Source organism: Aspergillus welwitschiae (genome assembly GCF_003344945.1).
Source record: "Aspergillus welwitschiae strain CBS 139.54b unplaced genomic scaffold BDQ94scaffold_4, whole genome shotgun sequence".
NCBI lineage: Eukaryota > Fungi > Ascomycota > Eurotiomycetes > Eurotiales > Aspergillaceae > Aspergillus > Aspergillus welwitschiae.
Window position 1 is genome coordinate 833,329 of NW_020798698.1, and position 27,268 is coordinate 860,596.

The window sequence follows — 27,268 nt, forward strand, 5'->3', positions numbered from 1 at the left end:
CATGATGCTGTAGCCGCAACTGCGCGCCACGCCCCGCAGCACATCCTACAAAGGGATGCGCTAGAATATGAATGTTCAGATACCGCAGCTTTGGACTTCGCTCTTAGACTGTCATCAGATGTGCATGACGCAAACACGGGCTTTTGCTTCGGACGGAACAGGGCTCGCTGCGATCTTCTCATTGCTGATGCTAATTCGAAACGTATTTCGAACACGCACTTCCGCATCTATCTCACGCAAGATGGGATCATAATGCTGGAGGACACCTCCACCAATGGAACGATCGTAGACAACTGCCGTCTTCGCAAGATTCAACGTGAGAAGAGCCGCATGCTAGTCAATGGTTCCGTCATTCAGGTGCCGAATGGTGAGGGGCAGTCTTCGGAGGAAGTCAGATTTATCGTGCGCCTGCCATCCCGGGAAGGCTTTGTCATGCAGTACACCGAAAATATGCTTCGCTACTTCGAAAAGATTGAGACGCAAAGAGCAGGTGCGGCGCAGCCCAGAGCTCGTACAACCCCCGCGCCCGCTCTGCAGATCGCTTCACCAAATACGTACGGCATGCACTGGTCTGGCGGAGCAATCTACAACGTAACGGGGCAAATAGGCAAGGGAGCCTTTGCAACGGTCTACAAACTCGCTACAAAGCAGCATGGTTCTGTGTATGCAGCTAAAGAACTCGACAAGCGCCGCTGGATGAAAAATGGCATACTCGACAAGAAGGTTGACAATGAAATGAAGATTATGAAAGATCTGAAACACGTGAGTAATCACATCAAATAAAGTTGTGGACTTTCCTGTTAACATTAATACCTTCCAGCCCAATATCGTCCAATACGTCGACCATCACGAACACGACAGATGGATATACATCATCATGGAGTACGTTCCCGGTGGAGAGCTGTCCACATACTTGCAGTCGCATGGCAGGATCGCAGAGCCCCAGGTTAGGACTATGGCGCGACAAATCTTGCATGCACTCCACTATCTACATAAACGGAAGATCACGCATCGGGATATCAAGCCAGACAATATCTTGATCTCGTCTCTTGATCCCCTACGGGTGAAATTGTCGGACTTTGGTCTTTCAAAAGTAGTCCAGGAAGAGACTTTTCTGAGGACGTTCTGTGGAACTTTGCTGTACTGCGCCCCGGAAGTCTATCCCGAGTATGACACTTACCGGCGTGGTGAGGTTCGGAAACGGCGCAGGCTGGGTGATCCGTGAGTTCCTAATACCATATGCTCTGCCGAAACTATACTGACCATTAGACCTCCAAAAACGTCCCCTTACGATCAATCCGTTGACATGTGGTCGCTTGGGGCCGTTCTATTTCACCTTCTTTCGGGAGTCCCTCCTTTCGCTCCTCGAGGAGATGATCGTGGTGCTCAGATGCTGCGAATCATCATGACTGAGGATGCCGATTATAGTGAACTTCGCAAGGCAGGCGTCTCTGAGGATGGGATAGACTTGGTCGCTCGACTCCTGAATCGTGACCCCCAGTCTCGCCCGAACGAACGAGAATGTTTTAGGCACCCGTGGATTGCAGGAGTTGCGGACATTGACGAATATGATGACGAGGACTTGTTTTTGGGTGTCCCAGATGAGCTTTCTGATATAGGCGAGGATGTCGAGGACGAAATAGACGCCTCCCAACTGTCTTTGAATGATAAGCCGGCAGCAGAAGTCGCGGCTGAGGAGGAGGACGAACTGGCCCAGGCCAAGAAAATCAAGCTTGAATATCCCCCGGAGGAAATTCGTTATCCGTCGCTGCCCAGTCTCGACAGTTTCCAGGCTGTTCAACCAATTTCCCAGTCGACTCCTAAACGACTTTTTGGTGAGATTACGCCATCGATACTTCGAAGTTCTCACGCGTTGGGCGACAAAATTGATGCATTTGAGGGGGACGACTTTGGCCTCCATGACTTCGTTTCTTCCACTGGTGAGTCGATTATCAGCGACGGCAACAGCCTGAACTCCATCCTCTCCCTGCCGGAAAACCCCGTCGCCGGGTCTGCACCTAGCTTAATGGGAGCTGAGAACCTTGTTGGGCAGCTGAACATGAACTCGTCGCACCCTGGCTTGAACAACATTCCCCGTCACGTCGAGGCGCCGGGGCCGCAAACTAGCATGGCCGCGGAAGTCCCGAAGGACAAGGCCCCAGAAGTACCCCCGCAGACCACTATCGATGATGAAACCCCCAAGGCTTCAAAATTTAGCCGGCGGATTGAGCTCCCTATACCTGATACTGCCAGTGAGCGTTCGAGTCCTGAAGCGACAACGGGGAAGACCAACGACAGGTGTGCTGAGCCCGATGCTGCCCCTGAAGAGGTCTTCGACATTGAGTTGGCGAATACTATCGATGCCAAAACCGGACTGCGACTTCCTGACTTGCCGAAAAGGGAAGACAATCAGCCTTCCCCACAGCCTGCATCCGACCAGACACCAAGCCCAATCCTCAATATCGCGGCGCAGCCTAGCAAAACATGCCCCCTCCTTGGAAAGCTGACCACTCTCCCAGGGTCCATCTTTGAGCTCACAATCCCGTTGGAAGCTCGGATGACATCCTGGGGCCGCGGCCCCCAAGCAACCATATGCTATCCCGAGCCGATGGATACGCGGATACCTGCGTATGCATTGGAGGTTACCTTCTGGGCTCCAGCCATCGAATCCAAGATTGCCGCTGGACACGATTGGATGACTGTCCCCGGCGTGATGGCTATTCTCTCAACCAAAACCCGAAAGTGTATCTGGGTCAATGGAACTGAGCTGCGACGCGGGCCCGAGAATGACAATGGTGGGGAGGGCTTCCATTTCGGTAAACTGTATACCGGCGATGTCATTACCGTCTATCAGCATCGGAACAAGTTTTTAAAGTTCGCGTGCGAATTCTACCATGGAGACAGTGCGCGCTCGCGTCCCGATGAGGAGAAAGGCTTCACCGTGCGCAAAGTCCTGATGCCCAAGGAGAAGGCTGCCAACCGACAACCTATGCGGAAAACACCGCATGGGAAGAAGTAGGTGTCGATATGGTGGCAGTTGGTTCGCTGACTCAGTTGAAGGTGGCTATGAGGTATGGTGTAAGGTCCCTGGTGTGGAATGGAGTTGTATGTATCTCTTATGTATGGGTTGCATCTTCGTTTGGTCTTGGGGGTACAAATGGGGTGACTCAGTAATGATTTTGGCGTTGGTTGCATATACCTAATGATCTGGATAAGGTAGGGGCAGGAGGAGGACCAAAAAAGGAAAAAAAGACTACTCTCGTCAATGCATGTACGATCATCAATTGCATGGATATTTATCAATGAATACCAACCACAATTTTCTACTCGCTCACCCAGCATACGTCTGAGACGAACCATTAGAATATATGAAGTGACATATTGCCATTGTCCATCCCAGTCCCGTCTGATACCTTGGTTTAATAGTATCGCCTTGTGCAGAGGACTACTTGGAGTAAATAACAAGCTGTTGCTACGTGGCTGGTATTAGATAGCAACCCCGTCATGGGTTGTTCACGCCTCAGGGTATATACTAAAAATCTGATTGTTGAGCATTTCGACGATCTTAGAGCTCTGATTAAAAAGAGAAATTATTTGTATCTGAGACATGACTTTGTTGTCTACATTCAAACTCAGTCAGGCTAGAATATTCTCTATTCTAGTTAATCTGCACTCTATCCCTAAGGAGACACAATAGCGAAATACAATCTACCCTTGCGACTCATCCTTCTGTCCTCAAGCATAGGCCACTGCGTATCATGGTCATGGACAACCGCCAGGAATAGCAATCCCAGGGGGGTCGCACGAGTTATGTTTGCCCTCGAAGTAACAGCCACCTGACATAGAATGGAGATCAGTCAAGCCGAGTTTCCCAGGGATGGTAGAGTAAAGTTTCAGAGATGTGAAAGGACACACCATTTCCTTGACAATAACAGTAGTTTCCAATGTCATTATCAGGATCTGCTCTATAAGAAACTTAGCATTCAACTTCGAAGTAAATAAGATGCTTGAAATGAAGACAGAAGAGCACCTACTGGTTATAACAAGGTCCAATACCCTTCGCCACGGCAACTCCCATGAACAGAAGGGCAACGATGGCGTTCATCCAGAGTCTCATTTTGCACTTGATTTTTACGGATTCGTATGTAAGGGATTGTTTTGCACGAGAATATTTTGGAAGTGAAATGCCCTCGTCTGATGCACTGATAGCCCAGATTTATATGAAAACCGCCATTCAGGAATGTTGTTTGGGTCAGAGTTTACTAAGGACTGCCATTACTTAGGCGATACTAATAGTACAGTCTTTCAAATTCTTTCTGCATCACAGACGAGGCGATTAACGAATATGCCTCACCTCGGTAGATACCATGGCCTGATATCTGGACTCCGTCGCTGACATCGGGTAACGCGGTAACTGAATCACCAATTGATATCCTTGTTGAAGCCTAACCTAAGTCTATTCAATGTAACTCTGACTGCAGTAACATGTGCCAGGTTCATTAGTGTTCAGTACCTAGGAAGTGCTATATCGGCCCTACCATCGTGTATATGAGTGGACGCCTAGTAGGTCACAACAGTCAAATCTTCGTATGGTTACTAGGTGAGACACTATGATATGTGATAGTTATATACTACATGGATAATTGGTCCCTCCTCCAGGTTTGATCCTGATCATGGCCCGGCACCTACAGACTTGTACATTTCCTTATCAGGCAAAGCTTGAGCTAACAAATGCAACGCTGACTGCAGTAACAAGTATTGAGCTTATGCCTAGTGCTTACACGCAGGCATTGTGCCAGGGGCCCTATGATCCCACTGGCCATCTTGGGTGGGTCAATACTTGCCCTGTGGTGACCGGATCTACCGCTAACCTGATGGAGAAGTGATTGCGAGTGATGGCCGAGAGATGCGAAAAGTGAGCAAGATAACCAGACAGTTCAATTCTTGACGAAGAATAGTTCATAGTTCAATGTTTAGTAGTCAAGTCTACTTGTTGCGTATGGGTTGGGGCTAAGTTAGAGCGGACGAGTCGAGGCGATAACTAACTATGAACGAAGGCCTCAAGTGACGATGTGTATCTGTTCTTCCTATCCATTGAAGTGGCGCCTGATACTGTTCCAATCGTAAGGCAGTGATTAGACTGGAGCATATGACTCTGAGTGATATACCGTATACTAGCCCCGCCTTTTGTCTTCCTGTCAGGCGTTCCCGATCCCGGTTGCTCTCAAGAGTATCATTCTGCTTTGAATATTTGTCTGGGTGGGGCAATCGTTCATGATACATAGTTTCTTAGCAACTAGTTCTTTACATGTTAATGAGGCAATTATATGATAGGTCTACACTTGATAGACGATCCTCGTCATATATATAAGCCGACCATCAGTTTGTGGTTCCACCGCCTGTTTGTTTGCCTTAGCACGTTAGCTCACCCATCTCTAACAGAGTGGATACCCGGTACTTTTGGCAGATGTTGATCTGGGTTTGGAACAACAGCGGGCAGCATTCACAGTGCTCCGAGCTGTAAATCATCTGTACTCCACTTGGAAGGTTGTATTCGGAGTTTCAGCTACGTAGGTATACTTCGCCAGATCATCTTTACCTACGTGGTGTTCCCTGCAGCTATAGAAGAGACACCAAGGATTCCATTCTGAAATATAGCGCCTTGCTGGGATATATTCAACCTTCAATCACAGGCTGGACTGATAGTCTCGGCTCTCTGTCGCCGAGGCACCATAAAAGGACACAACATGGCCGCGTGAATTGACAGTCAACAACTATTTCGGACGCAATCAAGTCTGTTAAACCGAAAGATCGAGAGTTCCCGTTCTCCTTATTTATTTTCTACAGCTCTACAAAATATGAAGCTATCTTATCTGTCCATATTTATATCAGCCACTGCCATCGTGTCCGCAAGGCCAGCAGTAGAAGCGCCGCAGGCTTGTTCCTCTCGAGAGGCAGATGTTGCAGAGCCTAATGCTGTTCACCTTCGTATTGACGAGAGCGATGCCAACAACCCGAGTTATTACTTTGGTGTAAGTTGCAACGGAAACGGTTATCGTAGAAGCGTTCTAAATCGCAATACGGAGGTTAGTTTTGCTCCTCCATGTACCAGGATTGCTCCATCTGTGTAAACGGAGTATTACACCGTACCAACTGTTATCCACAGCACCAGGTATATATGATCTATAATGAGCTTTCTTCAGTAATGATCCCGTGATGGAAATTGACTTTGCTCTCATTAGTGCACACACATGAATAATGCTTGCAACTACTCGCTCCGCACTGGCGTTACCGTTTGTTCCTAGATTCGGACCGGGAATAGTCATCTACTGTGGGACTCGACAGAGACATGGGATATAGTTAAGGAGCATCAATACATGGTTTTACATAAATATAACTTTTGCGAAAGCCAAGTGGTCATGCTTCGTAAGGTACAAATACTACCAGTAAATTACTGTAAGCGTTGTGCTACTACTGTTAGTGCAAGGGTATTTCAGCGGATACATAAAGTCAACGCTACCACCTCCGTTCTCATATTACATCGTCTCTTGTGTGCCGCTGATCTTCATTCATTAATTCGCCAGCCTATCCAACTCGGAACTTAGTTCAGCCCAATCCCTACATATTATAAAGCGGCCAAACTATGTCAGTTGATGCAGATCAGGAAACTCCCCTGTCTGGTACTGCAAGCCAAACTCCCTCCTTTGCTCTCAACGCGACATCGGATACAGATGAGTCTCACGCCGTCGACCCCTCAAGCCTGACTACTTACGAGAAGAGACTTTACGACTTCTTATGCTCTCAAGCATGGACTGATACACAGTGTTCTTGTTTCATCGCTCATATCGAGCGGATGAAAGAAGCCCTCTCGCAGCATTTCTACTCGCAAGGTTGGAACACCGTTCAAGTGCAATGTCTCCACGAGCAATGTGAGATGGAATTTCCAGAGCATTTCCCAGCTCCTAGAGGTGATGCCGAGCAACAAGGTCTGCAGATGCAGCTGAGATTCGTCGAAGAAATGAATCGTCGAAGGGCGATTGGCGAGCGCATGTACCCTTCAATAGGCACTATGGACGGGGAGATTGATGAGAGAAGGACTTGAGTAGAATCCGCTTAGAGCTTTGTGATCTGTATGTCCATCTATCTTTGCTCAGTCCGCGTGTATGTGATTCTTTTGCTGACTTCGTCGAGCCAGAAATGCAGAGTAGTTGAGGCGCGATATGCCAATTCATCAATATGCAAGGCTTACCACAAAGCTTGATGCTTAGAATCACCTTCCGCATCAGATCAGTTCTCATTATTTCTCCATTCTTATTTAGACCTGTAGCCCGTAATTTTTCAATCGTTCCATACCGCTAAGGTCCGGAATACTGGTGTCCTAGCGCTCTAATTCGTTACGGTGAGTTTCTAGCGCGAGAGTTGCCATAAGTGCGGCTTCTCTAACTGCTACTATGATCTATCCAGAAGCTTCAGGGAACCGCTCTGTTAATTTGCCGCTTCTGTCGTGCAGGTACCACCTCTAAACATTGCAAAGGTATCTGTTTCAGCCAGTATATCTCTAGACAGCTGGCGTTGGATTTCTCGCATTGGCTGCTCCCGGTCGTACTTTGTTTGGATCTTAGAAAGGGGCTTTTCTGATGTTCGTTGTCAGGCACCTGATATCTCTTAGTTTGGGTTCTTGTATAGAGTATATCTTTTCGTTCCTTTGTCCTAAATATGTCAATATTTAAGATCTAAGATGGTCAAAGTACGATTTGTAGTGAGACTGGCAAGCTGCAAGACAAGTCTCATTCCCATACAATGGCGACTGTGCCCAAATTTCTTCTTAGTAGCACTGACAGTGGTCTCTATAACCTTCGCTCAGGAGGCTTAACCCGTCTTTGGGAGAAAACTTGCGCTTCTTGGCTAACTGTCGGATCACCGCACAGGTGGTACATGGATTAACTATATAGTTGATTACGCACGATATCATAGTGGCTACCGCCGTAAAGTCATGCGGCAATGGAAGGATCACACATACTTAATGTATTGAGTGGTTTATTCATGTCCCAATCTCATTGAAATTTTGACTATTGTAGACTATTCTGGATACTCTCATAGAAAGATATCACCGGAAAGAGTAAACCATTCTTAGATGTATACCTTATTGGAATTATTCTTGCTTAACCCGGTCAAGGAGAGCGGTGGTACTTTTAGGGCAGCCTTCTTAGATATTCAATGCCTCGTCGATGTTTGCTAGTTGCTGGACATAGTACTCCAGTGGATGTTCGTTGTCTTTAAAGAGCAAGTCCGCGTCACTGGCATCCTGTATTTGGACATCTTCATCCCAGGAGTCTGTATTATCAGTGTCGCATCATTTATTCTCAGTACTTTGTCTATCAGAACAATTACTGTTTTTGGATAACTGGTAGTCTGCATCTAAAGAACAGTAAGCCATAAGATGAGATTACGTCAAAATAAAGAACAAGAAACTGTTGATACTCCGAACTGAAGGATTACTTATTATCCTAAAGGGTCTGGGCATAGATGGAATGTCTCTATCCAAAGTCTAATTGTTGTTTGCAGAGTACAACTATTATGGCACGAAAGAGAAATCGAGCTTCTGCATAGAGAGCATTGATTTATAATGAGACCTTGGGAAGAAACCATTTCAACACCGTTGTCAAGCAGCAGTGCGGTGGACAATATGCTCTAGCAAAGTATAGCTGAAGGTTAGAAATCGTGACTGACAGCCGAGTTGCTGTCAGATGAGCGGAGCCCACTACACATGATACTGGGACATGGACACAAGAGTCTGCGTCAGTGGTTAGAATACTGGCAAATTGACAGCCAAAAACAGCGTCGCTCTCGGCCATTGAAGTTCTCAATATACATATAACGATATACAGTAATTTCTATGATATGTAGGAGCTATTTGCGAAGAGAGACTAGCAGCGACCCTCATAGGGTCTGGACTTGACTGGGTCCGTGAAGCCTTTACCTCTTGGCGACAATACGAAGGCCAGTTCCCTGGTTCGCAAGGTGGTACCTATTCACCTTGAATAAGCGACGCCGGAAGCAGACAGATCCAAGGAACACATCAAGTTATTTGGATACTGTCAATGATCTCGAATCATGAGCTCGTGAGGTTTCCCAATGCGTCGAAAAGCCACGATGGAAGCAGGGCAGCAACACCACCACCACTTGTGACCCTGACCGCTAAACTGAAAGACGGAGTGGGTCTCACTCTCTTTCCATGTGGATCTTGGAGATTAGTTTCTTTCTGCTAGTCAAGTCGGTCTTTCTCTTGTCTCTCGGGTTTCTAGCAGTTCTTCCATCTTCTCCGAACTGGAACATAGCTCGAATGTGTCCCACCGCACTGCTTCTTTGTCGCATTGGGGAGGTCTGACAGATGTGAGACAACCGTCTCGAGCCATCGTGTCCAACTCACTACTACTTGCTTGCAAAGTAACCTTCGAAATGAGCAGCTCCTCTTCCCAACAAATTGCCAGGCTCCAACCGTTCGTTTCGGCGTCTGCGCGAGAAGCTCAAGCGAGGGGGCGGGGCTGTTTCTAGGATTTAATTAAATTAATCTGCTTTTTGCAGTTTAATCTCCTTCTTCCCCACCACCGACGAATGATGCTCTGTCGGAGCACCTCATCCTCACTCACTCACTCACTCACTCACACACAAGGTGACAGACGATGTCCGACTCATTGGGTGGTCATCCTGATAGCCATGGCTTGGATTCTTTCCATGGTCCTCGCGCGGAATGTCTTACTTGACGATAAGGGGAGGGAGAGGAGAGGAGGTAGTAGCGCCCTCATCGCTGCCTCATGGGTGTTGTTGACCCTTGGATCCATTCCTTCCATTCTTCACCAGTTCTCCGGGGCCCCCTAGCGCGCCCTTGGAACTGTACCGTTAACCTGACAAGTGGCCCTCAAAGGAAGGGAAAAAAAAAGCTCCCAAACGAAAGCGGACAGACCCGTTCGCGGATGGGTTCTCTGTTCCTGGATTATTGTTTCGGCCTTTTTGGCGACTTGGTGATCCAGTTTTTATCAACGACCATGTCATGCTATTCCTCTTCCGTCGTTTCGAGCTGGTGACTCCTGAACCGAAGAGTAATTTTACTTTAATTTCTAGCTCTCTTTTAATTTTCTGGGTCGATAGCGATCTGTTACTTCACTAACGTATCTCCTACACCTCCGCTCCAAAACCTCGTCCTTTTTTTCCATCCTGCTGCGCTCCTGTTCCCCAAGTTGCGGGCGCCCGTTTCAAAGAAAGACATCTCCCATTGACCTCCTCCACAGCGGCCCTCTGCCGAGCACGAACTCCCCAATCACGCCCGCCTGTGGCTGCTCCGCGGGCCGTTGTGCTCGCCCGCCATTGCCCTTCCTGCCGGCATCCCTGTCGGTCCCGACTCCCCGCTCATGTCCTTGTCGCGATCGCCCTCTCCCCACCCCGCGGGAGCAGGATGGTCTAGTCCTGGACTCACTTCGCCCAGTGGCTCTACCACGCCTCACAATGGCTTCCTGTCGCCAAATCCCATAGGCGCCAGCGGCATCTCCTGGGCCGCCGCCAAAGCCAAGAGCGACGAGGTACGAGGCTACCCGTCCTTTTCGACGAAGAACAGCGGATTCTTCTCGCGCTCAAGACGCCAGCTCTCCGCCACTTTGCCGCGCTTTCGTCTGGGCTCGGGGTCTCCGAATGGTTATGTCGATAAGGATGAGTTTGGCCGGGGGCGGCCTCTCTCCCCAGCTACGGGCTGGCGCTTGGGGTTTGGCAGGTCGGTTCTGCGGCGCAGACGATCGCGCTTGCTCGTGGCGCTGATCTTTCTTTTGCTGGGCTATATGTTTTTTGGGGCGTGTAAGTGAATCGCATACCAATGGGAAGAAAGCCTGCAGGTAGCTGACCTTGTTACAGCTCTTCTTCAGAAGTATCGACGCTCTCCGCTAGGCGGTGGGCGCAAATTCGTGATCATACTGGAATCTAACATAGAAGGCGGCGTGATGGAGTGGAAGGGAGCGCGCGAATGGGCGATCGAGCGCAACAGCATATGGAACAAGAAGAATTATGTGGAACGATGGGGCTACGAGTTGGAAACCGTCAACATGTTGGCGAAGAAGCGGTATTCGCACGAATGGCGCGAGAGCTGGGAGAAGGTGGACCTTATCCGGGAGACGATGCGAAAGCATCCCGATGCTGAATGGTATGCTTGCCGTATTTAAATTCCATGAGCGTCACTGACATCTTGTGCAGGTTTTGGTGGCTGGACCTTAGCACTTGGATCATGGAATACTCCTACTCGTTACAGGACCATATATTCGACCGCTTGGATGAAATCATTTACCGGGACATCAATGTCTATAACCCATTGAACATCAGCCACCCGCCGGACGACGCTTATCTGGACGAGGTGTCTCGTTCGCCAAACGGAGACGGGGATCCATCATCGGTACATATGCTATTGTCGCAGGACTGTGGGGGCTTCAACCTCGGCTCTTTCTTCATCCGGCGCTCCCTCTGGGCCGACCGCCTGCTGGACGCGTGGTGGGACCCAGTCATGTACGAACAGAAACATATGGAGTGGGAGCATAAAGAGCAGGATGCGATGGAATACCTCTATGCGACGCAGCCGTGGGTTCGCAGCCACGTTGGCTTCCTCCCTCAACGCTATATCAACTCGTATCCCCAGGGGGCATGTGGGGACGAGAATGACCCGAATGTCCACTACCAGGAAGATGAAAGAGACTTCCTGGTCAACATGGCTGGGTGTCAGTATGGACGCGACTGCTGGGGCGAGATGTACCAGTACCGTGAAATCAGCAAGCAGCTGAACCTGACATGGTGGGAGCGGATGAAGGACAAGTTGAACGGCCTTTACGAGAAGCTTTTCCCGGGCGAGGAACAGCAAGTTGAATGATCAAGTCCGTTGCTGGGATACGGCATGTTGCTTCACTTTGATGTTTACTGCAGATGATGATTGGTCTGAGACATGACCATGTAAAATGCGGACTAATAACGACCTGGCTGACGGCGTATGGGATGGATTCTACGTTTTTGGCTGATTTGCTATTTTTGGCGAGGCGTTTGGTGTTAGTGGTAGCTATCTAGACTTCAAGTAGCTCATCTACTACCTCTTTATCTGTGCTCTGCAATGATTAAAAGGGTTACGAACTAAATATTATACAATTGTAGTCGCACAACCAACCACTTATAACCCGCTTAGTAATTATCCACAGCCCCACGTGACACAATGAACTTAGCACACCCGACCGCCCACACCCCCCAACCAATCAAACCACCGCAATTGCATCTGCTACTCTCGCGACCTCCGGAATTGAACTTGATACACTGACTGACCTCTCTACGTACGTACTCTCCCTCCGGTCCCTCCTCCAACCTACACACCGAACCTCCCCCCGAAGGCCCCCGAAGGCAACAACCAAGGGAACACCGAAAATGCCGACCCCCGAATCCGCCTCCTTCCTGGCCAAGAAGCCCACCGTGCCGCCGACCTACGACGGCGTCGACTTCGAAGACAACGTCGCTGTCCACAACGCCCGCGACGCCATTATCCGTGAACAATGGGTCCGCAGTATGATGTCTCGTCTGGTCGGGGAGGAATTGGGAAAGTGTTATGCGCGTGAGGGCGTTAATCATTTGGAGAAGTGTGGGGTTTTGAGGGGTGAGTTTATTTATACCTGTTCTTTCCTTTCTTTCTTTCTTTCTTTCTATCCCGGGAGCCCTTTTGGGGATGGTGTGGGCTAGCGAAGATGGGGTGAGAATTATGGCTAATATGTGTGTTTCTTTTCGGTGTGTAGAGAAGTACTTCGAGTTGCTGGGCGAGCGCAAGATCAAGGGTTACTTGTTCCAGGAGAAGAACTACTTTGCTGGGGAGGGAAACAAGTCTGCTTAGATTTTGCTCGGTGGATTGAATTGAAATTGGGTTTGCAGGGTTTCTGTGTTATGTTATGTGATATACAATATATGCATTGTGGTTTCTTTCCCTACTTCTTCTTCTTTTTCTTCTGGGTTTGGTTTGTGGGGAGTTAGAGGGTGTGGATGCTGGCTTTGACCAGTCCCGGGCTGTGATTGTATGATATGCTTTGAGATGGGTTGAATTTGGCTCTGCCGTGGTTTATATACTGGGTTGTGAGGTGCGAGTGAGGGGTCGAGTGTCTGTATTGATACTGCGTATGTGGAGTAAGCCTTATGGGATGGTATTATGCTTGTGCTCAGTGATACATGTATAGGAAGAAGCTCGAAGCTCGAAGCTGAGATCAATAATAGGCACTGTCGCTCCGCTCCGGTACTGTCCCCGGCGTATACACACGCGCCACACTGGCTGCCTCCTCGTCACTGTCCTCGACATCACTTCCCGGTCCAAAGTCGTCCTCCGCCGGCGGCGCACGCATGCGCACCAGCTGCTCCTCATCCAGCGAGGGGATCTTGTATGGCGCTGGCGCCGAATGGATATCTCGACCGGAGGGCAAGTTGGCAAGCAGGTCCGTAGAGGGTGGGATTAGCTGGGTATTAATCTGTGTTCGTCAGCAACATCATCCTAAACCAATGACGTGAACATCACCAACCGTATCGTTCATCCGCACCCACTTCGTCTCCAACATCTCAATCACTCGACTCTCCTCCTCCCGGCCTGCATTATCCCCCGGTCCTAGCTCGCCCTTCTCCATCCGATCCCGACTGCCCGCATCTTTCTCCATCCGTCTCTCCTCCCGCCGCTCCATCCAACCCTGCTTCAATCTCGACAGTCCGGTCCGACTCTTAGTATTCGTCTCCTTCGTTTCCGCTGCAGCCGTTCCAGCTCCCCGGACCCCCAATGCCCCCTTCGCTGCTCTCAGCCATGCAATGCCCTCCCCGATCTTCCCAGACAATTCCGCATCCACCCCGAAGAACCGGCAGGCTCTCGCCCGCGCAACCCGTCCCAGTACCCGCGTATACCCTAGCAGATCGTCATCAATTCCCATCCGCCCCTCTGAGCGGACAGATCCCAGCCCCGCAGCAGCTTGCTCCGCATATTCCGCGGCCCGGATACATAATCTAGCGAAGAGGTGCGCCCGGACCTTGAGAATCTCCGGCGCGCGGACCATCCAGTCCTTGTCATTGGGATTGCGCGCTTGAATACAGGCCGCGACGTAGGAATCGTCCTTCAATACGGCGAGGAGAGTTGCTTCTGCGAGGGCAAGACAGGAGAGGGCCGCTTGCGTGGCGGGGTCGAGGTCCGGGAGGGTAGATGTTCCATTTTTGTTGTTATTGCAGATGGAGTGGGCCGCAGTTGCGAAAGACGGCGAGGAAGCGAGGAGCGAGTGTACGGCGCTGGCTTGTTGGAGGTGTTTAGTGGCTGTTTGGATGGCGGCGGTGCGCTGTTCCGGAGTCGGGGTCGTGGATGCGTAAAGTGTGCGGGTGACGCCAATGCGAGCGAGCGAGTTGAGCACGTAGCTGAGGGTGGAGAGGACAAAGGCTATCTCGAAGTCGAGGCCCTGTCCCTGGATGCGAGTGGTGGTGGGCCGCTGTTTAAGGGAGAGCGTGGTGGTGGGGTTGGTGAGGGTCGGGCGCCAGGCGGATATGATCTCGGTGCGGAGGGTGATTTCAATTTCTTCGGTGGGTGATGTGTCACCGGGCTTACTGCTGAGGCCGTTGGAAAGAGCGAGGAGGTAAGGGAGGTAGCTGGTTACGGTGGTGAGGAGAGTCTGCAGGTGGGCGTCTTGTTGCGGACCGCGGGGTAAACGCTTGTGTGCTTTGAGAGCTTGTCGGAGGGCATGGCGGGCGGTGGTGGCGGCTTGGGGAAGAGAGGGGTGGGTGCTGGAGGTAAGGAAGGTCTGGAATGAAAGATGAGAGGTGGAGGGCAGTGTGAAGGCGTAGACCATGGTGATGGTGGTGATGATTGGGGTGTTGAAGCTGGAGTGGAGTAAGAAGAGGAGAGCTGGAGGCGAGTTGGAGGAGGTGAAGATCTCCGCGGCAGCCAAGAAGCTCGTTTGCATTGGAACCTACGGGAAAAGCACGTCGGGTTCAACTCGGGCCTACTGGCCGATTAGATTAATTCATGTGGCTTTATACGCTGATATGCTGTAGATACATGATTTAGTTTGCAGGATGGTCTTTCCATCCCTCAAAATTCGTCCCGGTGGCCTTCTTCGCACATGTCTGAAGGCGTAGATGCTGTTTTCTGACTCGGTGGATAATGGTAAATCCAGCCTGCTCTGTCCCTGAATTGTGACAACCTGTCTGTAGCAATAGCAATTGATATGCTGATAATCCCAAGCTGGTGGACGATCTGCCGGGTCGTTGTGGTCAAGCTGGGCCGGCCAGCTGTCCCAATGCCAGATACGGTGTAGGCGTTGTTGATGCAGCTATGGCGTCTATGAGTCTGGCTTGTCGGGCTGCAGACGACCGACAGCCTTATCGCAGTTAATCGTGAAGTGAGGTCTCGCTCTCAAACGGCCTCTGTTTGCTGTCTCATCACACATCCATCCCTTCACCATCGGACAGGTTGCTCGGCGCACTACTGACACCAGACGAATCGCTGTCAGCCATGTACGGCGCCCGCGACCGCATTTGTGAACCCCAGTCCTGGAGACTGGGCGCGCCGCCCTCGATGATAATAGGATGCTCGTCGGCATTCTTTCCTAGCACAGTTCCCGCATATCTCGACTCTTCGCCGGTTTTGCTGTGTTTCTTCTTCAATGCCGTCAAAAAGTCTTCTTTCTCGAGAGCGTCCGCATCGACCATGTCGCCTTCGCTGGGCACAAATCCAGCAATCCGTCGAATCTCCCGGTTGGCCGGCCCGGTGAACCATGACAGAAAGCCTTCCAATCCTCGCATATCCTCTTCTCCCTGCCAGTCCTCCTCCCACTCTCGAAGCTGGGGTCGTAGGGCGCCTGCATCTTGCAAGGCTTGGTAGATATCTTCTAAGACCGGAACAGGGTCATGTGGATGAGCGTTGGCAGCATGGGTAGTCGCAGATGAAGCAAGGATCATGATGTATTGGGCGGTAAGGTCAGCGAGGGTGTCTAAAACGGACGGTCGCGTTGCATGAAAGCCTGCTGCGCGCAGGATCTGGATAATTGGCGGGCGGAGAAGAGCGTTGTGTAGATTGGAGCCAGACATGTTGGCGTGTGGGTGGTAGACGAAAAGCAGCGAAAGAGACGTCAAGGAGAGCCTTTCAGCTCGCAGACCAGGATTATATAGCTAAGAATATAAGCGGCTCACTGCGTCGCTATTGTTGAGGTCGAGTGTTAGGAGATGAATAGGAAGCAAAGAGAGGATCAATGGCTGAATGGATGGGCTTCTTACTGCCTCTTTGGGTCTTCCGCCTTCCTGGCTCCGCCCTCGAGTCTTCGTCTCCGCTGTAACACAGCAAGCTTCACTCTCACCCCATCCGTTTGCCAGCCTCCTACCATCTCTGTTATTGGTCTTATTTCGCTCACTTCTATATCGCATCTCCACTGACTTGGTGGTCACCTCTAGCCATGTCGGACACACCCCGTCCATCCCTCAAGCTCACCTTCGGGAAAAAGAAGGCGCCCGAGGAACCATCTCAGAGACAGCCTGCTGCACCTCCTCCGCCAACAGAGACCCCCCAACGCAAGCTCACGCTCAAGAACGCCCGTAGGCCGGCACCAGAAGCGCCTCCTGAGAATGACAAACTCAAGAAAAAGAAGAAGACTTCGAAGAAGCGCCCAGCAGAGGGACCCGCGTTGCAGGAACCTTCCACCACGGTCGCGACAACCCAACCCTCTGGGCCCAAACGCCTGAAATTAAACCCATCGAAGAAGCCCGGGGTCCAGTCGCTCCGTATCAAGAACAAGGGGCTGGTCCCCAACCGACCGGTGGGCGTTGGCTACGACTCGGAAGCGTCCGACACGGAAATCGACCCCTCGATCGAAGAACAATTCATTCTGCGCATGTTGCCCGGGGAGGATTGCGAATATCTGCAGCGCGCCATTTCTGAACGCCGGTTCGATCGCTCGGAGATTTCTTTCAAGCCACTTACCCGTGAGGGACGACGCGCCATCTTCAAGATTCGCGATCATCAATACGCCGCAGCGCTGGTCGACTTGCCATGTATCATCGAAGGTATGAAGAGTTGGGACCGGCGTGGGTGGTACAAATCTGCGGATATCTGCCAGATGCTTCTGGTCCTTGGCCCGGTTGCTAATGAACAAGAGGCTATGGACTACCCGCTTCCCTCGGACATTTTACACCCAGATGACAAAACTTTGCAATACCCACACGGTCTCACGCCGCCGTTGCGATGGGTCAGGAAGCGGCGTTTCCGGGAACGGATCAGCACGCGGACTATCGAGCAGGTCGAGAAGGCCGTCGAAGATCTGATTGCCCAGGATGAGGCTGCCGTGGCACCTATCCGCTATGAGCTGGTTGATAAGACAGCATTGAACCGGGCTGAGGGACTGGTCCAGAGTGGAGATTACGACTATGAAGACGAATACGATGATGAACAGGATGCCGAGGGTGAGATGGAGGAAGGCATGGAAGATGGTGGTCTGTTTGACGATTTCGAAGACACCCTCGCTGCCGAGATGGAGGCTGCCTTGGCTGCCGGCGACGAAGGCGAGCCAGGCGCTGCGGCCGCGGCAACTGGAGCTGAGCCACCATCAGATGCTGGGGTATACCAAGCGGGCACGCCAATGGCAACGAAGCCGTCCACGCCTGCGCCAGAATCGTCTGGTGATGAGAGTGACGGGTCCGACGATGGCGATGAACCGGAAGACGAGCTGGACGATGAGCAACTCGAGCAACAGCGGCAGATGCAGCAGCAACGCGAGGAAATTGCCGAACTGGAGGCACTGATCCGCGCCGAGACCGCGAAGTGGGAGAAGATGCAGAACGCCATCCTAAAGGGCAAACTGGCCAAGCGGATCCATGATCTGAAACAGGATCTATCATTGAAGAAGGTGTCTATCGGCGAGGGCGATGATGCTGATGGTTAATCAACACCTCACCTATGTGTCTCTGTCTTTGTGTCCTAATAGCCATTTATTGATTTCTGATACCCCATTACATACCATTCAATCTCCTTACACCTATTCTATCCTATTCTTTCCCTATAAGATAAAACAGATCATAGTATAATCAAACAACCTTCCCCGCGGACCCCCTACTCGCCGCCCCCACCACATCCACCTCCTCATCCTGCCTCAACTTCCTCCTCCGGACCGCCTCCGTCTCCCCCTCCGGCTCCGCCGGGCTCTGTCCCACCCGATCCCCCAACATCCTATCGTGCATCTCCCTCTTCTGGTCCAAATCCGCCATTTCCCCCTTCTCGTACCCCGGCGCCCCTGGCCCCTCGGCGCTGCCTACCGCCCCGGCATGCGCCCCGGCTTGTGCTCTCGCCCGCGCATCCGCCGACTTGCTCTGCACTGCGTGCGCGATATCCCCTTCTGCGGGCTGCTGCTCAACCCCGTACTCTGTGTCGAGGGTTTCGCCGGCGTTGCGCATGGTTTGCTGGGATGCTTGGTGCTTGGTGGATTGGTCCTGGGAGTTGGAGGGTTGGGAGACGGCGTTGCGGGTTATGGAGGGCAGGGCGTCGCCACGGTGACGGGGGAGGCGGTCATATTGGGATTGGGATGAGGATTGGTTCTGGGGGATGCGTTGCTCGGAGGGGGTGTGGGTTACGGGGTTACTGGCTTGGTTGTAGGCGGCTTGTTTGGGGGGTTGGGGGGGTTGTTGGTGGTGGGATTGCATTGTTGTTTGGGTTGATTGATTGATTGAATGGTTGGTTGGTTAAATGATTGATTTGTGTGTGAGTTTGTATGCGTAGTGGTCGAGATGGAGGGATTGGGATGTAGTGATGGTGGTGATGATGGAGAGTAACTATAAGAGAGCTGTGAGGGGATGACGTCAGTGATGATGTGATGTCAATTTTGGAGGAATGAAGAACAGTTGGTTCTCTTGGAAATCGCATAGATTAGCTCTATGGACTGCTTGGGTTGTTTTTATCATATGAAGTTAGTGGTATTGTCCTGAGCTGGAGGTGATTTGAGATCTGGTTCATTTTGCTTGGGGATTCACTGGTGGTGTGTTGCTTGTGCTGTTAGCTGTCAATATCTCCCCTGACTGTATTTATTGAAGAGTACATGGTGGAACCATAAGGGCAAGCAATGTAACTATTCAACATAATGGAAACGGTAATGCGATAATTGATGTCAAATATGGTTGGTATACAGTGAAGTGGATGCAGAACACTGGCTGGTGGAGTTGGGTGATGATGGATTGCGGGGATGGCAGATGCAGCTGTGATGGGCCCGTTCACGCCGTTGGAATTTAATTTTACTACTAAGGACTAATTGCATAGGATCATCATCACGATCAGATGAGTTCTACAAAAAGCAAATATATACATACACCCCTCAGCATAAGCATGATATCTTGACAAGAACATAACTCACATGCAGTAAAACTAATCTGGACATACTCCAAGCGCATGTGATACCGCGGGAATCAACTCCTTTATTTCCCCGGATTGAAGAAACAGATCTAATGATTACTGATCACAACTAAACCTCAAAGTATACAAGACCACCATCCCATCTCTCTACCATCCGCTTCAGGTCACACACGTACACACTCACCAAGAAAGCAACAAGCAATAACCCTCTCCTACTGTACCACCCCTACCATGTCTACCGCATCTCCGCTCTTCACCCTCCCCATCCCTTCCACCTCCGGTTCCATCACCTGCACCAACCCATCCCCCGACCAACCAACAATCTACCTCCTCACCTTCACCTCACCCCCAGACAACCGCCTCACTCCAACCTTCATCGACACCTTCCTCCTCGCCCTCGACATCATCGAACACCGCTACCAAAAAGGTGTCCTAATCACCACCAGCGGCATTCCCAAATTCTACAGCAATGGACTAGACCTCGAACTCGCCCAATCCACAGAGGGCTTTCTCGATAAATGGCTTTGGAAGTTATTCCGTCGACTATTAACGTAATACCCGCTCCCTGATACTTCACCACTAACAGACAACACTAATATATGAATACTTTGAAATACAGCTACCCCATGCCCACCATCTCCCTCCTAAACGGCCACGCCTTCGCCGGCGGCTTCATGCTAGCCATGTACCACGACTACCGGATCCAGAACCCGAGTAAGGGTTTCCTGTGCATCAACGAGCTCGAGTTCGGGGTTCCGTTGCAAGCGCCCATGATGCATGTTTTCCGGGAGAAGTTGACACCCAGCGTGTGTCGGGATGTTGTTCTCGAGGCGAAGAGGTTTCCTGGACCGGAGGCGCTGCGGGTGGGGATTGTGGATGGGCTGGGAGGCGTGGAGGAGACTTTGAAGTTCGTGAAGGACAGGAAGTTGGTATTGATGCCGAAGACGGAAATCTATGGGGTGATGAAAGAGGAGATGCATCGGAGGTTGTTGGGAGTGGTGGACGATCATCAGGGGAATCTGGAGTGGAGGGAGAGGGTGGAGGAGAGGAAAGGGGAGGAAGAGAATGTTGGGAGGAAGAGTGTGGAGGTTTGGGAGGCGAGGAGGAAGGGGGGGAAGTTGTAGTGCACTCACGGTATCTTGTAGAGGGATTGCATTTGTGGTATATATATAGATGATTCATATTATGATACTATAGAAAGTGGGATGGAAATGGTGGCAGTAACTTCTCTTAGAGTCTGGAGTTACTACTACTAGCCAAGGTTGTCGACATATATTGAATCTACAAGACCGATCACTGCATTCTCCATACGGAGCTTTGATCTAATGGATTTTGAGACATGCGTGATTAGAAAGGCGACAGCTAAAGATATACTACTACTAGTATAGGGGAGCTGAAAGATTCCTGGCCAGATTGCCAGGGACTTCTCATACCTGTATTGAAAATGTTGCAAGACCTCAAGGCAAGATATGTGCCTTTATCTTCCCATAACTGCTTCACCTCACATAGTATAGTATACTAATCATTGTACACTAAAGAAGTTTTCTTAATATCAAAGCATAGATATTATACCCAATACAAATACCCACCTAGTGTTCTTGTAACACTCTCTGATATTCTGCTGCAAGAATGAATCCCCGTACACCAATCTCAATTCCCTACAGCCTCAATCTCAGTAACATATCATAAGACTCAAGCAACATAGTGAGCTCAATGTGATCTGTAACTCTACAAATATTTCACTCCTGATCCCCTCCGCCACTCTCACTTCACGAGCCTTCATGCACTTTGTTCCATAAACACAGCATGGCTCGCTTGCTTGCCTTCCTTAGTCAAAATCAATTCACAGCGCTGGATGGGGTCTTGCCCTCGCAGAGTGAGTTTTATACAAGATATTTAACCATTGGCTTGACGTGCTCTCAGGCTCACTACACCAGTTAGTTATCGCTCATGGTTGTCTCGCTGCAACTTTCACAGCATTTACAAGTTTGCTAGGTAGTTCTACCATCTCTTCCATCACAAAGTTTGCTAAAATTTTCATATCAGATACAGCTTGATTCAACATGGAGAGCAGAAAACGCAAGGCCGATGATGAACTCGATCCCAGCATTGCCGAGAGCGTGTCAGATGTCAATCCTGCTACGGTTGACAGCGTGCCTGGGGTCGATTCCATGACTGCTAACAGCGTCCCTGGGGCCGAACCCATTACGGCTGACAGCATTTCCAAAGTCGATCCCGCCATGGCCGCTTACATTGAGAAGAGACGCAAAGAAAAGGAAGACTTTCTGATACGGCAGGGAAGGGCATTGTGGGCGAATTACTGGATTCCGAGAGAAAAACAGCTCTCCAGGCCTTTCGGGCCACTGCCAAACCATCCAGAGGTGATCGAGGTCTGGCAACGTAATGAGGTAAGATAGGACATGGATGTGAAATCAGTTGTGGATGGGCAAATCATTGACGGACAGTAGGCGGACCAAGAAACTGCATCCTCAGAATTCCCCCCAAATGGAATAACTGATAAGAACCCTCCTCTTTCTTACGACGTCATCGCAAGTATACTCTGGATGACCAAGGGTCATTGTCCCAAGGCGCAGGCGTGGTTGAAGAGCCATGAGATGGACAGATTGTTGCGCGGTAATGTGATAGTGAGGCACTATGGACGTGAGAACCTGAGAAAGCAGGCGCTTCAAAACCGGTATCAGATGAATCTTGCTCTGCAGAAGGTGGCCATGAGGTCCGCGCAAGAGATGGATGATGTTAAGGAAAACCAGGAAAATGAGGCTACTACCCCTTGGGACAGAATCTTGGCAGCTCATGACAGACTTCGAAAGGCGATGGGTGAACCTGAGGTGTTTGCGCATGAGATTCTATTGTGGTAGCAATTCCTCCTGTCACAGTCAGATTTGCAGGCGCATGCTAGTAGCCGGCTGACGTACCCTCTGGTTCTGTCTCTTTGAATTACGCAGTAAGATGAATGTCCGCTCATGTACCAAGGCTTGACGGTTCACTGGACGGTTCTTGTAACTAGCTTTTTCAATAATCATTGATGATCAAGTCTTCTTGTTTCTGTTAGTTCCCTTGTTCTTTCCCGGACTCTCCAGCTTGTCCACTAGAGGCCGATACGGCGAAGCTACAACATGCTCCGGCGCTCTTTGAGCAGTATCGTCGCGTCTGGGTTCACCGGACGTCGGCCGCCGCCGCTGCTCCTCGTGCATCTTATCCAACGGTTCGCCCACGATTTGGTATTTGTTCCAATTGATGGGGGGCATACGGACAACATTCTGCGGCGTGGGCAGGGTGCCTAGCCCAGAATAAACGCCTCTCTTGGGACTCTCTACATCCTCGTCCTCCGAGTCTTTGTCATGAGTGAAGTTGATGAAAGCCCCTGTATCCTTAGCCGACAGATTCCCTGCTGCCAATTCGCGGGCGAACCCTTCTGGATCCTCTGCTGCAGCTTTCTTGAACTTTTCTAGAGTCTTAATATCCCGCATGCTTTGCTGCTTCTGGAGCTGAAGGATAGAAATCGCGGATCGCAGAGCAATGGCATCCGGATTCTCGCTCTCCGAGATCGGGACGGCGGCTGGTTCGGGCGCGAACACGGGTGCTGCAGCCGGCGGGGTGAAGTCTGCTAATGAACCATAAGGAGGTACTCTTGTTGTTGGCGAAGGCGACGCAGCTGGAGGAACAATAGGGTGAGGAGCGCCGTTCCCCGTGGCGGCGTTCGTGGCAGGCACAAGATGGGCAAAAACAGGAGTCACGGGAGAGTACGGCGGGCGCGGCGGAGTTCCCGGCCGATCAGGCTGATTGCTTTGGTTCTCCTGCGAAGGCTGCATTGCGCGGTGTTGGAGAGAGCAGGGACCGGAGGGGTTGTTGGCGATGGTACGTGGTAGAAACAGCAAGATAACCTGGTCCAACGGATTGCTGGCTGGATCGATGCGATGATCGACGGCAATGACGTCTGTGTTTGCAACTGAGGGGTTTAAGGGATGGTAGTAGCGGTGACTGTCAGGATGCTAATCTGATGAAAGTGATAAGTCAAGAATACTGCCCAATATGAGACCGTCAATGACAGTTCATGTTGGACGAGGCGATGCTTGAGTCAGAAGAGCGATGGAAGGTGCTGGATGCGCTTATCGAAGGCGATTATCGGGGCTCCAGTGCGGAGTCAATCAACCCCAGTCAATTGCTTGTTGGTGGCTGGGAAATGCATGCTGATGGCAGTAGTAATTGTAGAGCGCATCTCCACAATACGATAATTGGTATCGACTACTCTTGTATTGTTCTTAATGAATAGCCAGTGAATCTCTATTCAGCAGCAGTCAATAAGTAGTAAATAAATAAACAGTTTGATGAATCCATTCTAGTGAATGTGTCTATTTTAGGAAACCATATGGCCTGATCTGGTGGCCTGATTGATGCCTGCAGATTTTTCACCGCCAAATCTATTCGAAAAATTGAGGGCAAAATCCAACATTCCGTGAGATTGAAACCTCTCCAGAGTCTATTCAGTCCCTCGCATTCCTTTCCATCCCTTTCACAATGAAGCGCAAGACAGATGGAAGAGATTCCCTCGGCGGCAAAGACCAGCCCGAGTCCAAGAAGCGCGCTTTGTCCAGTGAAGAAGCCGCTGCGCGCTTCCGTGACGGCTTGTTCGAGCCGTCGGTCCTGAAGGACTATACCGAGCAATATGCCCAGTCTGCTCCGTATGTCGCCCATTCTACTCTTGGTCTGGCATTTAACGTTGAGTGAAGCTAACCCCAGGTCCAAAGGTACAAGCATGGAGTCATTCACCCCCTCATCGAGCCCTCCCTCCTGCGCGCCGTCCGCGACGAAATCCAGGCCCAGGTGCAGTTCACCGAGAAGGAAACCGACATCTACAAGATCTTCCAATCTGGCGACTTGGCCAACCTGGACGGTCTCGACGATGCCTCTCTTGCGAAACTGCCCTCCATCCTCAAGCTGCGCGACGCCATGTACTCTGCCCGCTTCCGTGAGTTCCTCTCGAAGGTCACCGGCTCTGGAAAGCTGAGCGGACAAAAAACCGACATGGCCATCAACGTCTACAACGAAGGCTGCCACTTGCTCTGCCACGACGATGTTATCGGAAGCAGACGCCTGTCCTACATTCTCTATCTCACCGACCCCGACCAACCTTGGCAGGCCGAATGGGGTGGCGCACTGCGTCTGTACCCCACGACGACCAAGAAGGATGCGAACGGCGACGATGTCCTAATCCCCAGCCCGGACTACTCCCTCAGCATCCCTCCCGCCTTCAACCAGCTCAGCTTCTTCACCGTCCAGCCCGGAGAGAGTTTCCACGACGTCGAAGAAGTCTACCACCCGAAAGACAACGAAGACAAATCCAAGAAGCGCGTGCGCATGGCCATCAGCGGCTGGTTCCACATCCCGCAGGAAGGTGAAGACGGCTACGAAGCCGGCTTGGAGGAGAAGCTCGCCGAGCGAAGCAGTCTGGCCCAGCTCCAGGGCCGCGGCGACATCTACGACCTCCCGCAGCCCAAGACCGTCGAGTGCGAGAACGAGGACGAGCAACAACCCGAGGAAGGAGGCAAGGGCAAGGGCAAGGCGAAGGTGGAAGAGGAGCCCACGCCCGAATTCACAGAATCCGACCTCGCATTCCTGATCCAATACATCGCCCCATCCTACCTCACCCCCGACATCGCCGAGGAAATGTCCGAGACCTTCTCTAACGAGTCGTGTCTCAGTCTGGAACGATTCCTTTCGGAGAAATTCGCTACTCGTGTTCGGACCTACATTGAAGAGCAGGAGAACAAGAGTCTGCCCAAATCCTCCGACGAGATCCTCGCCCAGACTGGATGGACGGTCGCCCGTCCCCCCCACAAACAGCGCTACCTGTTCCAGCAACATGGCACCGCGACCCAGGACCAGAAGTCTCCGATCCAGGAACTCCTCGACGACCTTTTCCCTTCCCGGGCGTTCCGCAAGTGGCTCGCGCTTATCACCGGCGCGGACCGTATCACCAGCTACGACTACCTGGCGCGTCGCTTCCGCAGAGGCCAGGATTACACCTTGGCCAGTGGATATGATGGAGAACAGCCCCGTTTGGAGCTGTCGCTTTGCTTGACGCCCACTCCGGGCTGGGAGAAGGAGGACGACGAGGAGGAGGAGGATCAGGATCAGGATCAGGAAATGGGCGAGGGTTCCTCGGAGGAGCAGAAGAAGAAGGCGGTCAAGCCCAAGAAGGATGAAGGAGCCGTCGCCAACGGCGACGCCGAGGAGCCTTCGGTGGGTGGATACGAGATCTACATGGCCGGTGACGACGAGGAAGAGGGCGATGCAGCGATCTACCGGTCCGCAGGCGCCGACGATGATGACGGCATTCTCTTCAGCACTGCCGCCGGATGGAACCGACTCAGCATTGTGCTGCGCGACAGCGGCACCCTGAAGTTCGTCAAATATGTCAGTGAGGCTGCCAAGGGTGACCGTTGGGATATCACGGGTAACCTGGGAGTTGAATTCGAGGATAATGATGACGAAGACGAAGATGATGAAGATGTGGATGATGATGACGTTGAAGAGGAGGATGAGTGAAACAGAAAAAAAAAAGTCGTATATTTTCCCTCAATTGTACATACTACGCAACGTGATGAACCCCAAAACAATATTGACAAAAATAGATACAATCATGATTCCTTGTGTAAACGCCCCGAAACACACACTCACACAGCCCATCGCATCCCACATACCCAATCCAATCAGAATTACATAGAAGTAGGCAGCAACGATATACCCAAAACACCGCAGGATCAATCCCTAAACTTTAAGTACCCTTTTTCCACTCCTGTACGCAGTACAATATACGATTGTCGCAAGTAGGAACCTAGTTGTTTAGCACCGCCACCCCAGCAATCGATCCTTCGAACGCCCAATCGCTTCCTAAACCCCCACTCAATTACTCGCTCAGGAAAAGAATTCGATTGCTTTCTATGGGGGTACAACTATGCAGCCTAAAAAGTCTTTCGTTTGGTCTCCTAGTGGATACTTAAAAACACAATATTCAATTGTTTCGTGGACTTGTCACATTTTAATATAATACTTGGTAAGTAGGTAGAGGGTGCATATGGCAGATATTCAGTAGTAGTTGGTAAGGATGACGCGATCCTGCGGTGATTTGCGCAGGGTATATATATATATATATATATATATATAGTATATACTCCGGATATACTAGTTACTGTTATATTGTTGGATACGTAGTGTGGTGGGTGTTATATTTGGACGAAGGGGGAGGGGTACTTGATGCAGGGGATGGATGGATGGATGGATGGGTAAGTCTACTCTGTAGATGTGGAGTTTAGTCGCATTCCTGAGGTCTTATATTCAAATTATACAGTTAATAGATGAATTGTATTGGTGCCTGTAGAGTAGAAGAAAGTATGTGCTTTTATATGATGTTTCTTTCTTTAGTGAATGTATGGGTAGATGGTGTAGTGGATCGGTATGTTGCACTTTAAGTGCTTTTTTGGGCTCTTGGTTGGAATCTGTACTAGACAGTTAGGATATATGAATAACCCGTTTCAGTAGGAAGATTTTTTTGTGTGTTGATAGTAATTGGGAGTGTAAGTGAATGCCCTTCCTTTACTACAATGTATGGCGATGCTGAGAAGGGGGTTCCGGTGTGGGTCTTGTCAGTAGTAAGTATTTCATTGCAGTTGTGGCTACTTTTACGATCTAGATTACTATATTGTGTCTAATGGATTTTTACTATGACATAAGTCCTACAATTATCTAGGACTTATCGAAGAATTTACTTCGTATACGGAGTGTATATTTTGGTTTGCAATGATCGGATGGAGCGATCTCCGAACGATTCCCTCTCTG

General features: G+C 50.7%; 13 protein-coding genes across 13 annotated transcripts; 9 read left to right on the forward strand and 4 right to left on the reverse strand.

Annotated features, from left to right (window-relative positions):
* Nucleotides 1-547: 547 nt before the first annotated feature.
* Nucleotides 548-3,332, forward strand: BDQ94DRAFT_136683 (serine/threonine-protein kinase). Its single transcript, XM_026764917.1, has 3 exons — nt 548-762; nt 821-1,221; nt 1,270-3,332. Exons 1-3 carry the CDS (start codon nt 562-564, stop codon nt 3,017-3,019), a joined length of 2,352 nt encoding a protein of 783 aa, XP_026630604.1. The 5' UTR covers nt 548-561; the 3' UTR covers nt 3,020-3,332.
* A 3,224-nt stretch (nt 3,333-6,556) lies between these two features.
* BDQ94DRAFT_91196 (uncharacterized protein) lies at nt 6,557-7,291 on the forward strand. Its single transcript, XM_026776831.1, has 2 exons — nt 6,557-7,130; nt 7,192-7,291. Exon 1 carries the CDS (start codon nt 6,644-6,646, stop codon nt 7,100-7,102), a length of 459 nt encoding a protein of 152 aa, XP_026630605.1. The 5' UTR covers nt 6,557-6,643; the 3' UTR covers nt 7,103-7,130; nt 7,192-7,291.
* A 2,293-nt stretch (nt 7,292-9,584) lies between these two features.
* BDQ94DRAFT_136685 (uncharacterized protein) lies at nt 9,585-9,946 on the forward strand. The gene has a single exon (XM_026764918.1). It carries the CDS (start codon nt 9,616-9,618, stop codon nt 9,877-9,879), a length of 264 nt encoding a protein of 87 aa, XP_026630606.1. The 5' UTR covers nt 9,585-9,615; the 3' UTR covers nt 9,880-9,946.
* A 463-nt stretch (nt 9,947-10,409) lies between these two features.
* BDQ94DRAFT_166761 (putative alpha-1,6-mannosyltransferase subunit) lies at nt 10,410-11,902 on the forward strand (the record flags this gene model as incomplete). Its single annotated transcript, XM_026770623.1, has 3 exons — nt 10,410-10,845; nt 10,903-11,188; nt 11,239-11,902. The coding sequence occupies 3 exons, from the start codon at nt 10,410-10,412 to the stop codon at nt 11,900-11,902; spliced, it is 1,386 nt and encodes a 461-aa protein (XP_026630607.1).
* Nucleotides 11,903-12,293: 391 nt separating this feature from the next.
* BDQ94DRAFT_136688 (putative NADH-ubiquinone oxidoreductase 12 kda subunit) lies at nt 12,294-13,222 on the forward strand. The gene is made up of 2 exons (XM_026764919.1): nt 12,294-12,667; nt 12,804-13,222. The coding sequence occupies exons 1-2, from the start codon at nt 12,442-12,444 to the stop codon at nt 12,896-12,898; spliced, it is 321 nt and encodes a 106-aa protein (XP_026630608.1). The 5' UTR covers nt 12,294-12,441; the 3' UTR covers nt 12,899-13,222.
* On the reverse strand, nt 12,946-15,046 carry BDQ94DRAFT_91224 (pH-signaling protein PalC). Its single transcript, XM_026776832.1, has 2 exons — nt 13,572-15,046; nt 12,946-13,520 (listed from the first exon to the last, which is right to left on the reverse strand). The coding sequence occupies exons 1-2, from the start codon at nt 14,979-14,981 to the stop codon at nt 13,263-13,265; spliced, it is 1,668 nt and encodes a 555-aa protein (XP_026630609.1). The 5' UTR covers nt 14,982-15,046; the 3' UTR covers nt 12,946-13,262.
* Nucleotides 15,047-15,048: 2 nt separating this feature from the next.
* Nucleotides 15,049-16,233, reverse strand: BDQ94DRAFT_136691 (Bromodomain associated domain protein). Its single transcript, XM_026764920.1, has one exon. The coding sequence runs from the start codon at nt 16,105-16,107 to the stop codon at nt 15,460-15,462; it is 648 nt and encodes a 215-aa protein (XP_026630610.1). The 5' UTR covers nt 16,108-16,233; the 3' UTR covers nt 15,049-15,459.
* Nucleotides 16,234-16,469: 236 nt separating this feature from the next.
* BDQ94DRAFT_166765 (transcription initiation factor TFIID subunit 7 family protein) lies at nt 16,470-17,951 on the forward strand (the record flags this gene model as incomplete). Its single annotated transcript, XM_026770624.1, has 1 exon — nt 16,470-17,951. One exon carries the CDS (start codon nt 16,470-16,472, stop codon nt 17,949-17,951), a length of 1,482 nt encoding a protein of 493 aa, XP_026630611.1.
* A 142-nt stretch (nt 17,952-18,093) lies between these two features.
* On the reverse strand, nt 18,094-18,705 carry BDQ94DRAFT_166766 (uncharacterized protein; the record flags this gene model as incomplete). Its single annotated transcript, XM_026770625.1, has 1 exon — nt 18,094-18,705. One exon carries the CDS (start codon nt 18,703-18,705, stop codon nt 18,094-18,096), a length of 612 nt encoding a protein of 203 aa, XP_026630612.1.
* Nucleotides 18,706-19,639: 934 nt separating this feature from the next.
* BDQ94DRAFT_166767 (enoyl-CoA hydratase/isomerase family protein) lies at nt 19,640-20,532 on the forward strand (the record flags this gene model as incomplete). Its single annotated transcript, XM_026770626.1, has 2 exons — nt 19,640-19,959; nt 20,028-20,532. The coding sequence occupies 2 exons, from the start codon at nt 19,640-19,642 to the stop codon at nt 20,530-20,532; spliced, it is 825 nt and encodes a 274-aa protein (XP_026630613.1).
* A 939-nt stretch (nt 20,533-21,471) lies between these two features.
* BDQ94DRAFT_166768 (uncharacterized protein) lies at nt 21,472-22,287 on the forward strand (the record flags this gene model as incomplete). The annotated part of the gene is made up of 2 exons (XM_026770627.1): nt 21,472-21,816; nt 21,877-22,287. The coding sequence occupies 2 exons, from the start codon at nt 21,472-21,474 to the stop codon at nt 22,285-22,287; spliced, it is 756 nt and encodes a 251-aa protein (XP_026630614.1).
* A 32-nt stretch (nt 22,288-22,319) lies between these two features.
* BDQ94DRAFT_136699 (uncharacterized protein) lies at nt 22,320-23,691 on the reverse strand. The gene has a single exon (XM_026764921.1). The coding sequence runs from the start codon at nt 23,239-23,241 to the stop codon at nt 22,459-22,461; it is 783 nt and encodes a 260-aa protein (XP_026630615.1). The 5' UTR covers nt 23,242-23,691; the 3' UTR covers nt 22,320-22,458.
* A 61-nt stretch (nt 23,692-23,752) lies between these two features.
* On the forward strand, nt 23,753-26,199 carry BDQ94DRAFT_136700 (oxidative DNA demethylase). The gene has a single exon (XM_026764922.1). The coding sequence runs from the start codon at nt 24,455-24,457 to the stop codon at nt 25,976-25,978; it is 1,524 nt and encodes a 507-aa protein (XP_026630616.1). The 5' UTR covers nt 23,753-24,454; the 3' UTR covers nt 25,979-26,199.
* The last annotated feature ends 1,069 nt before the right edge of the window (nt 26,200-27,268 follow it).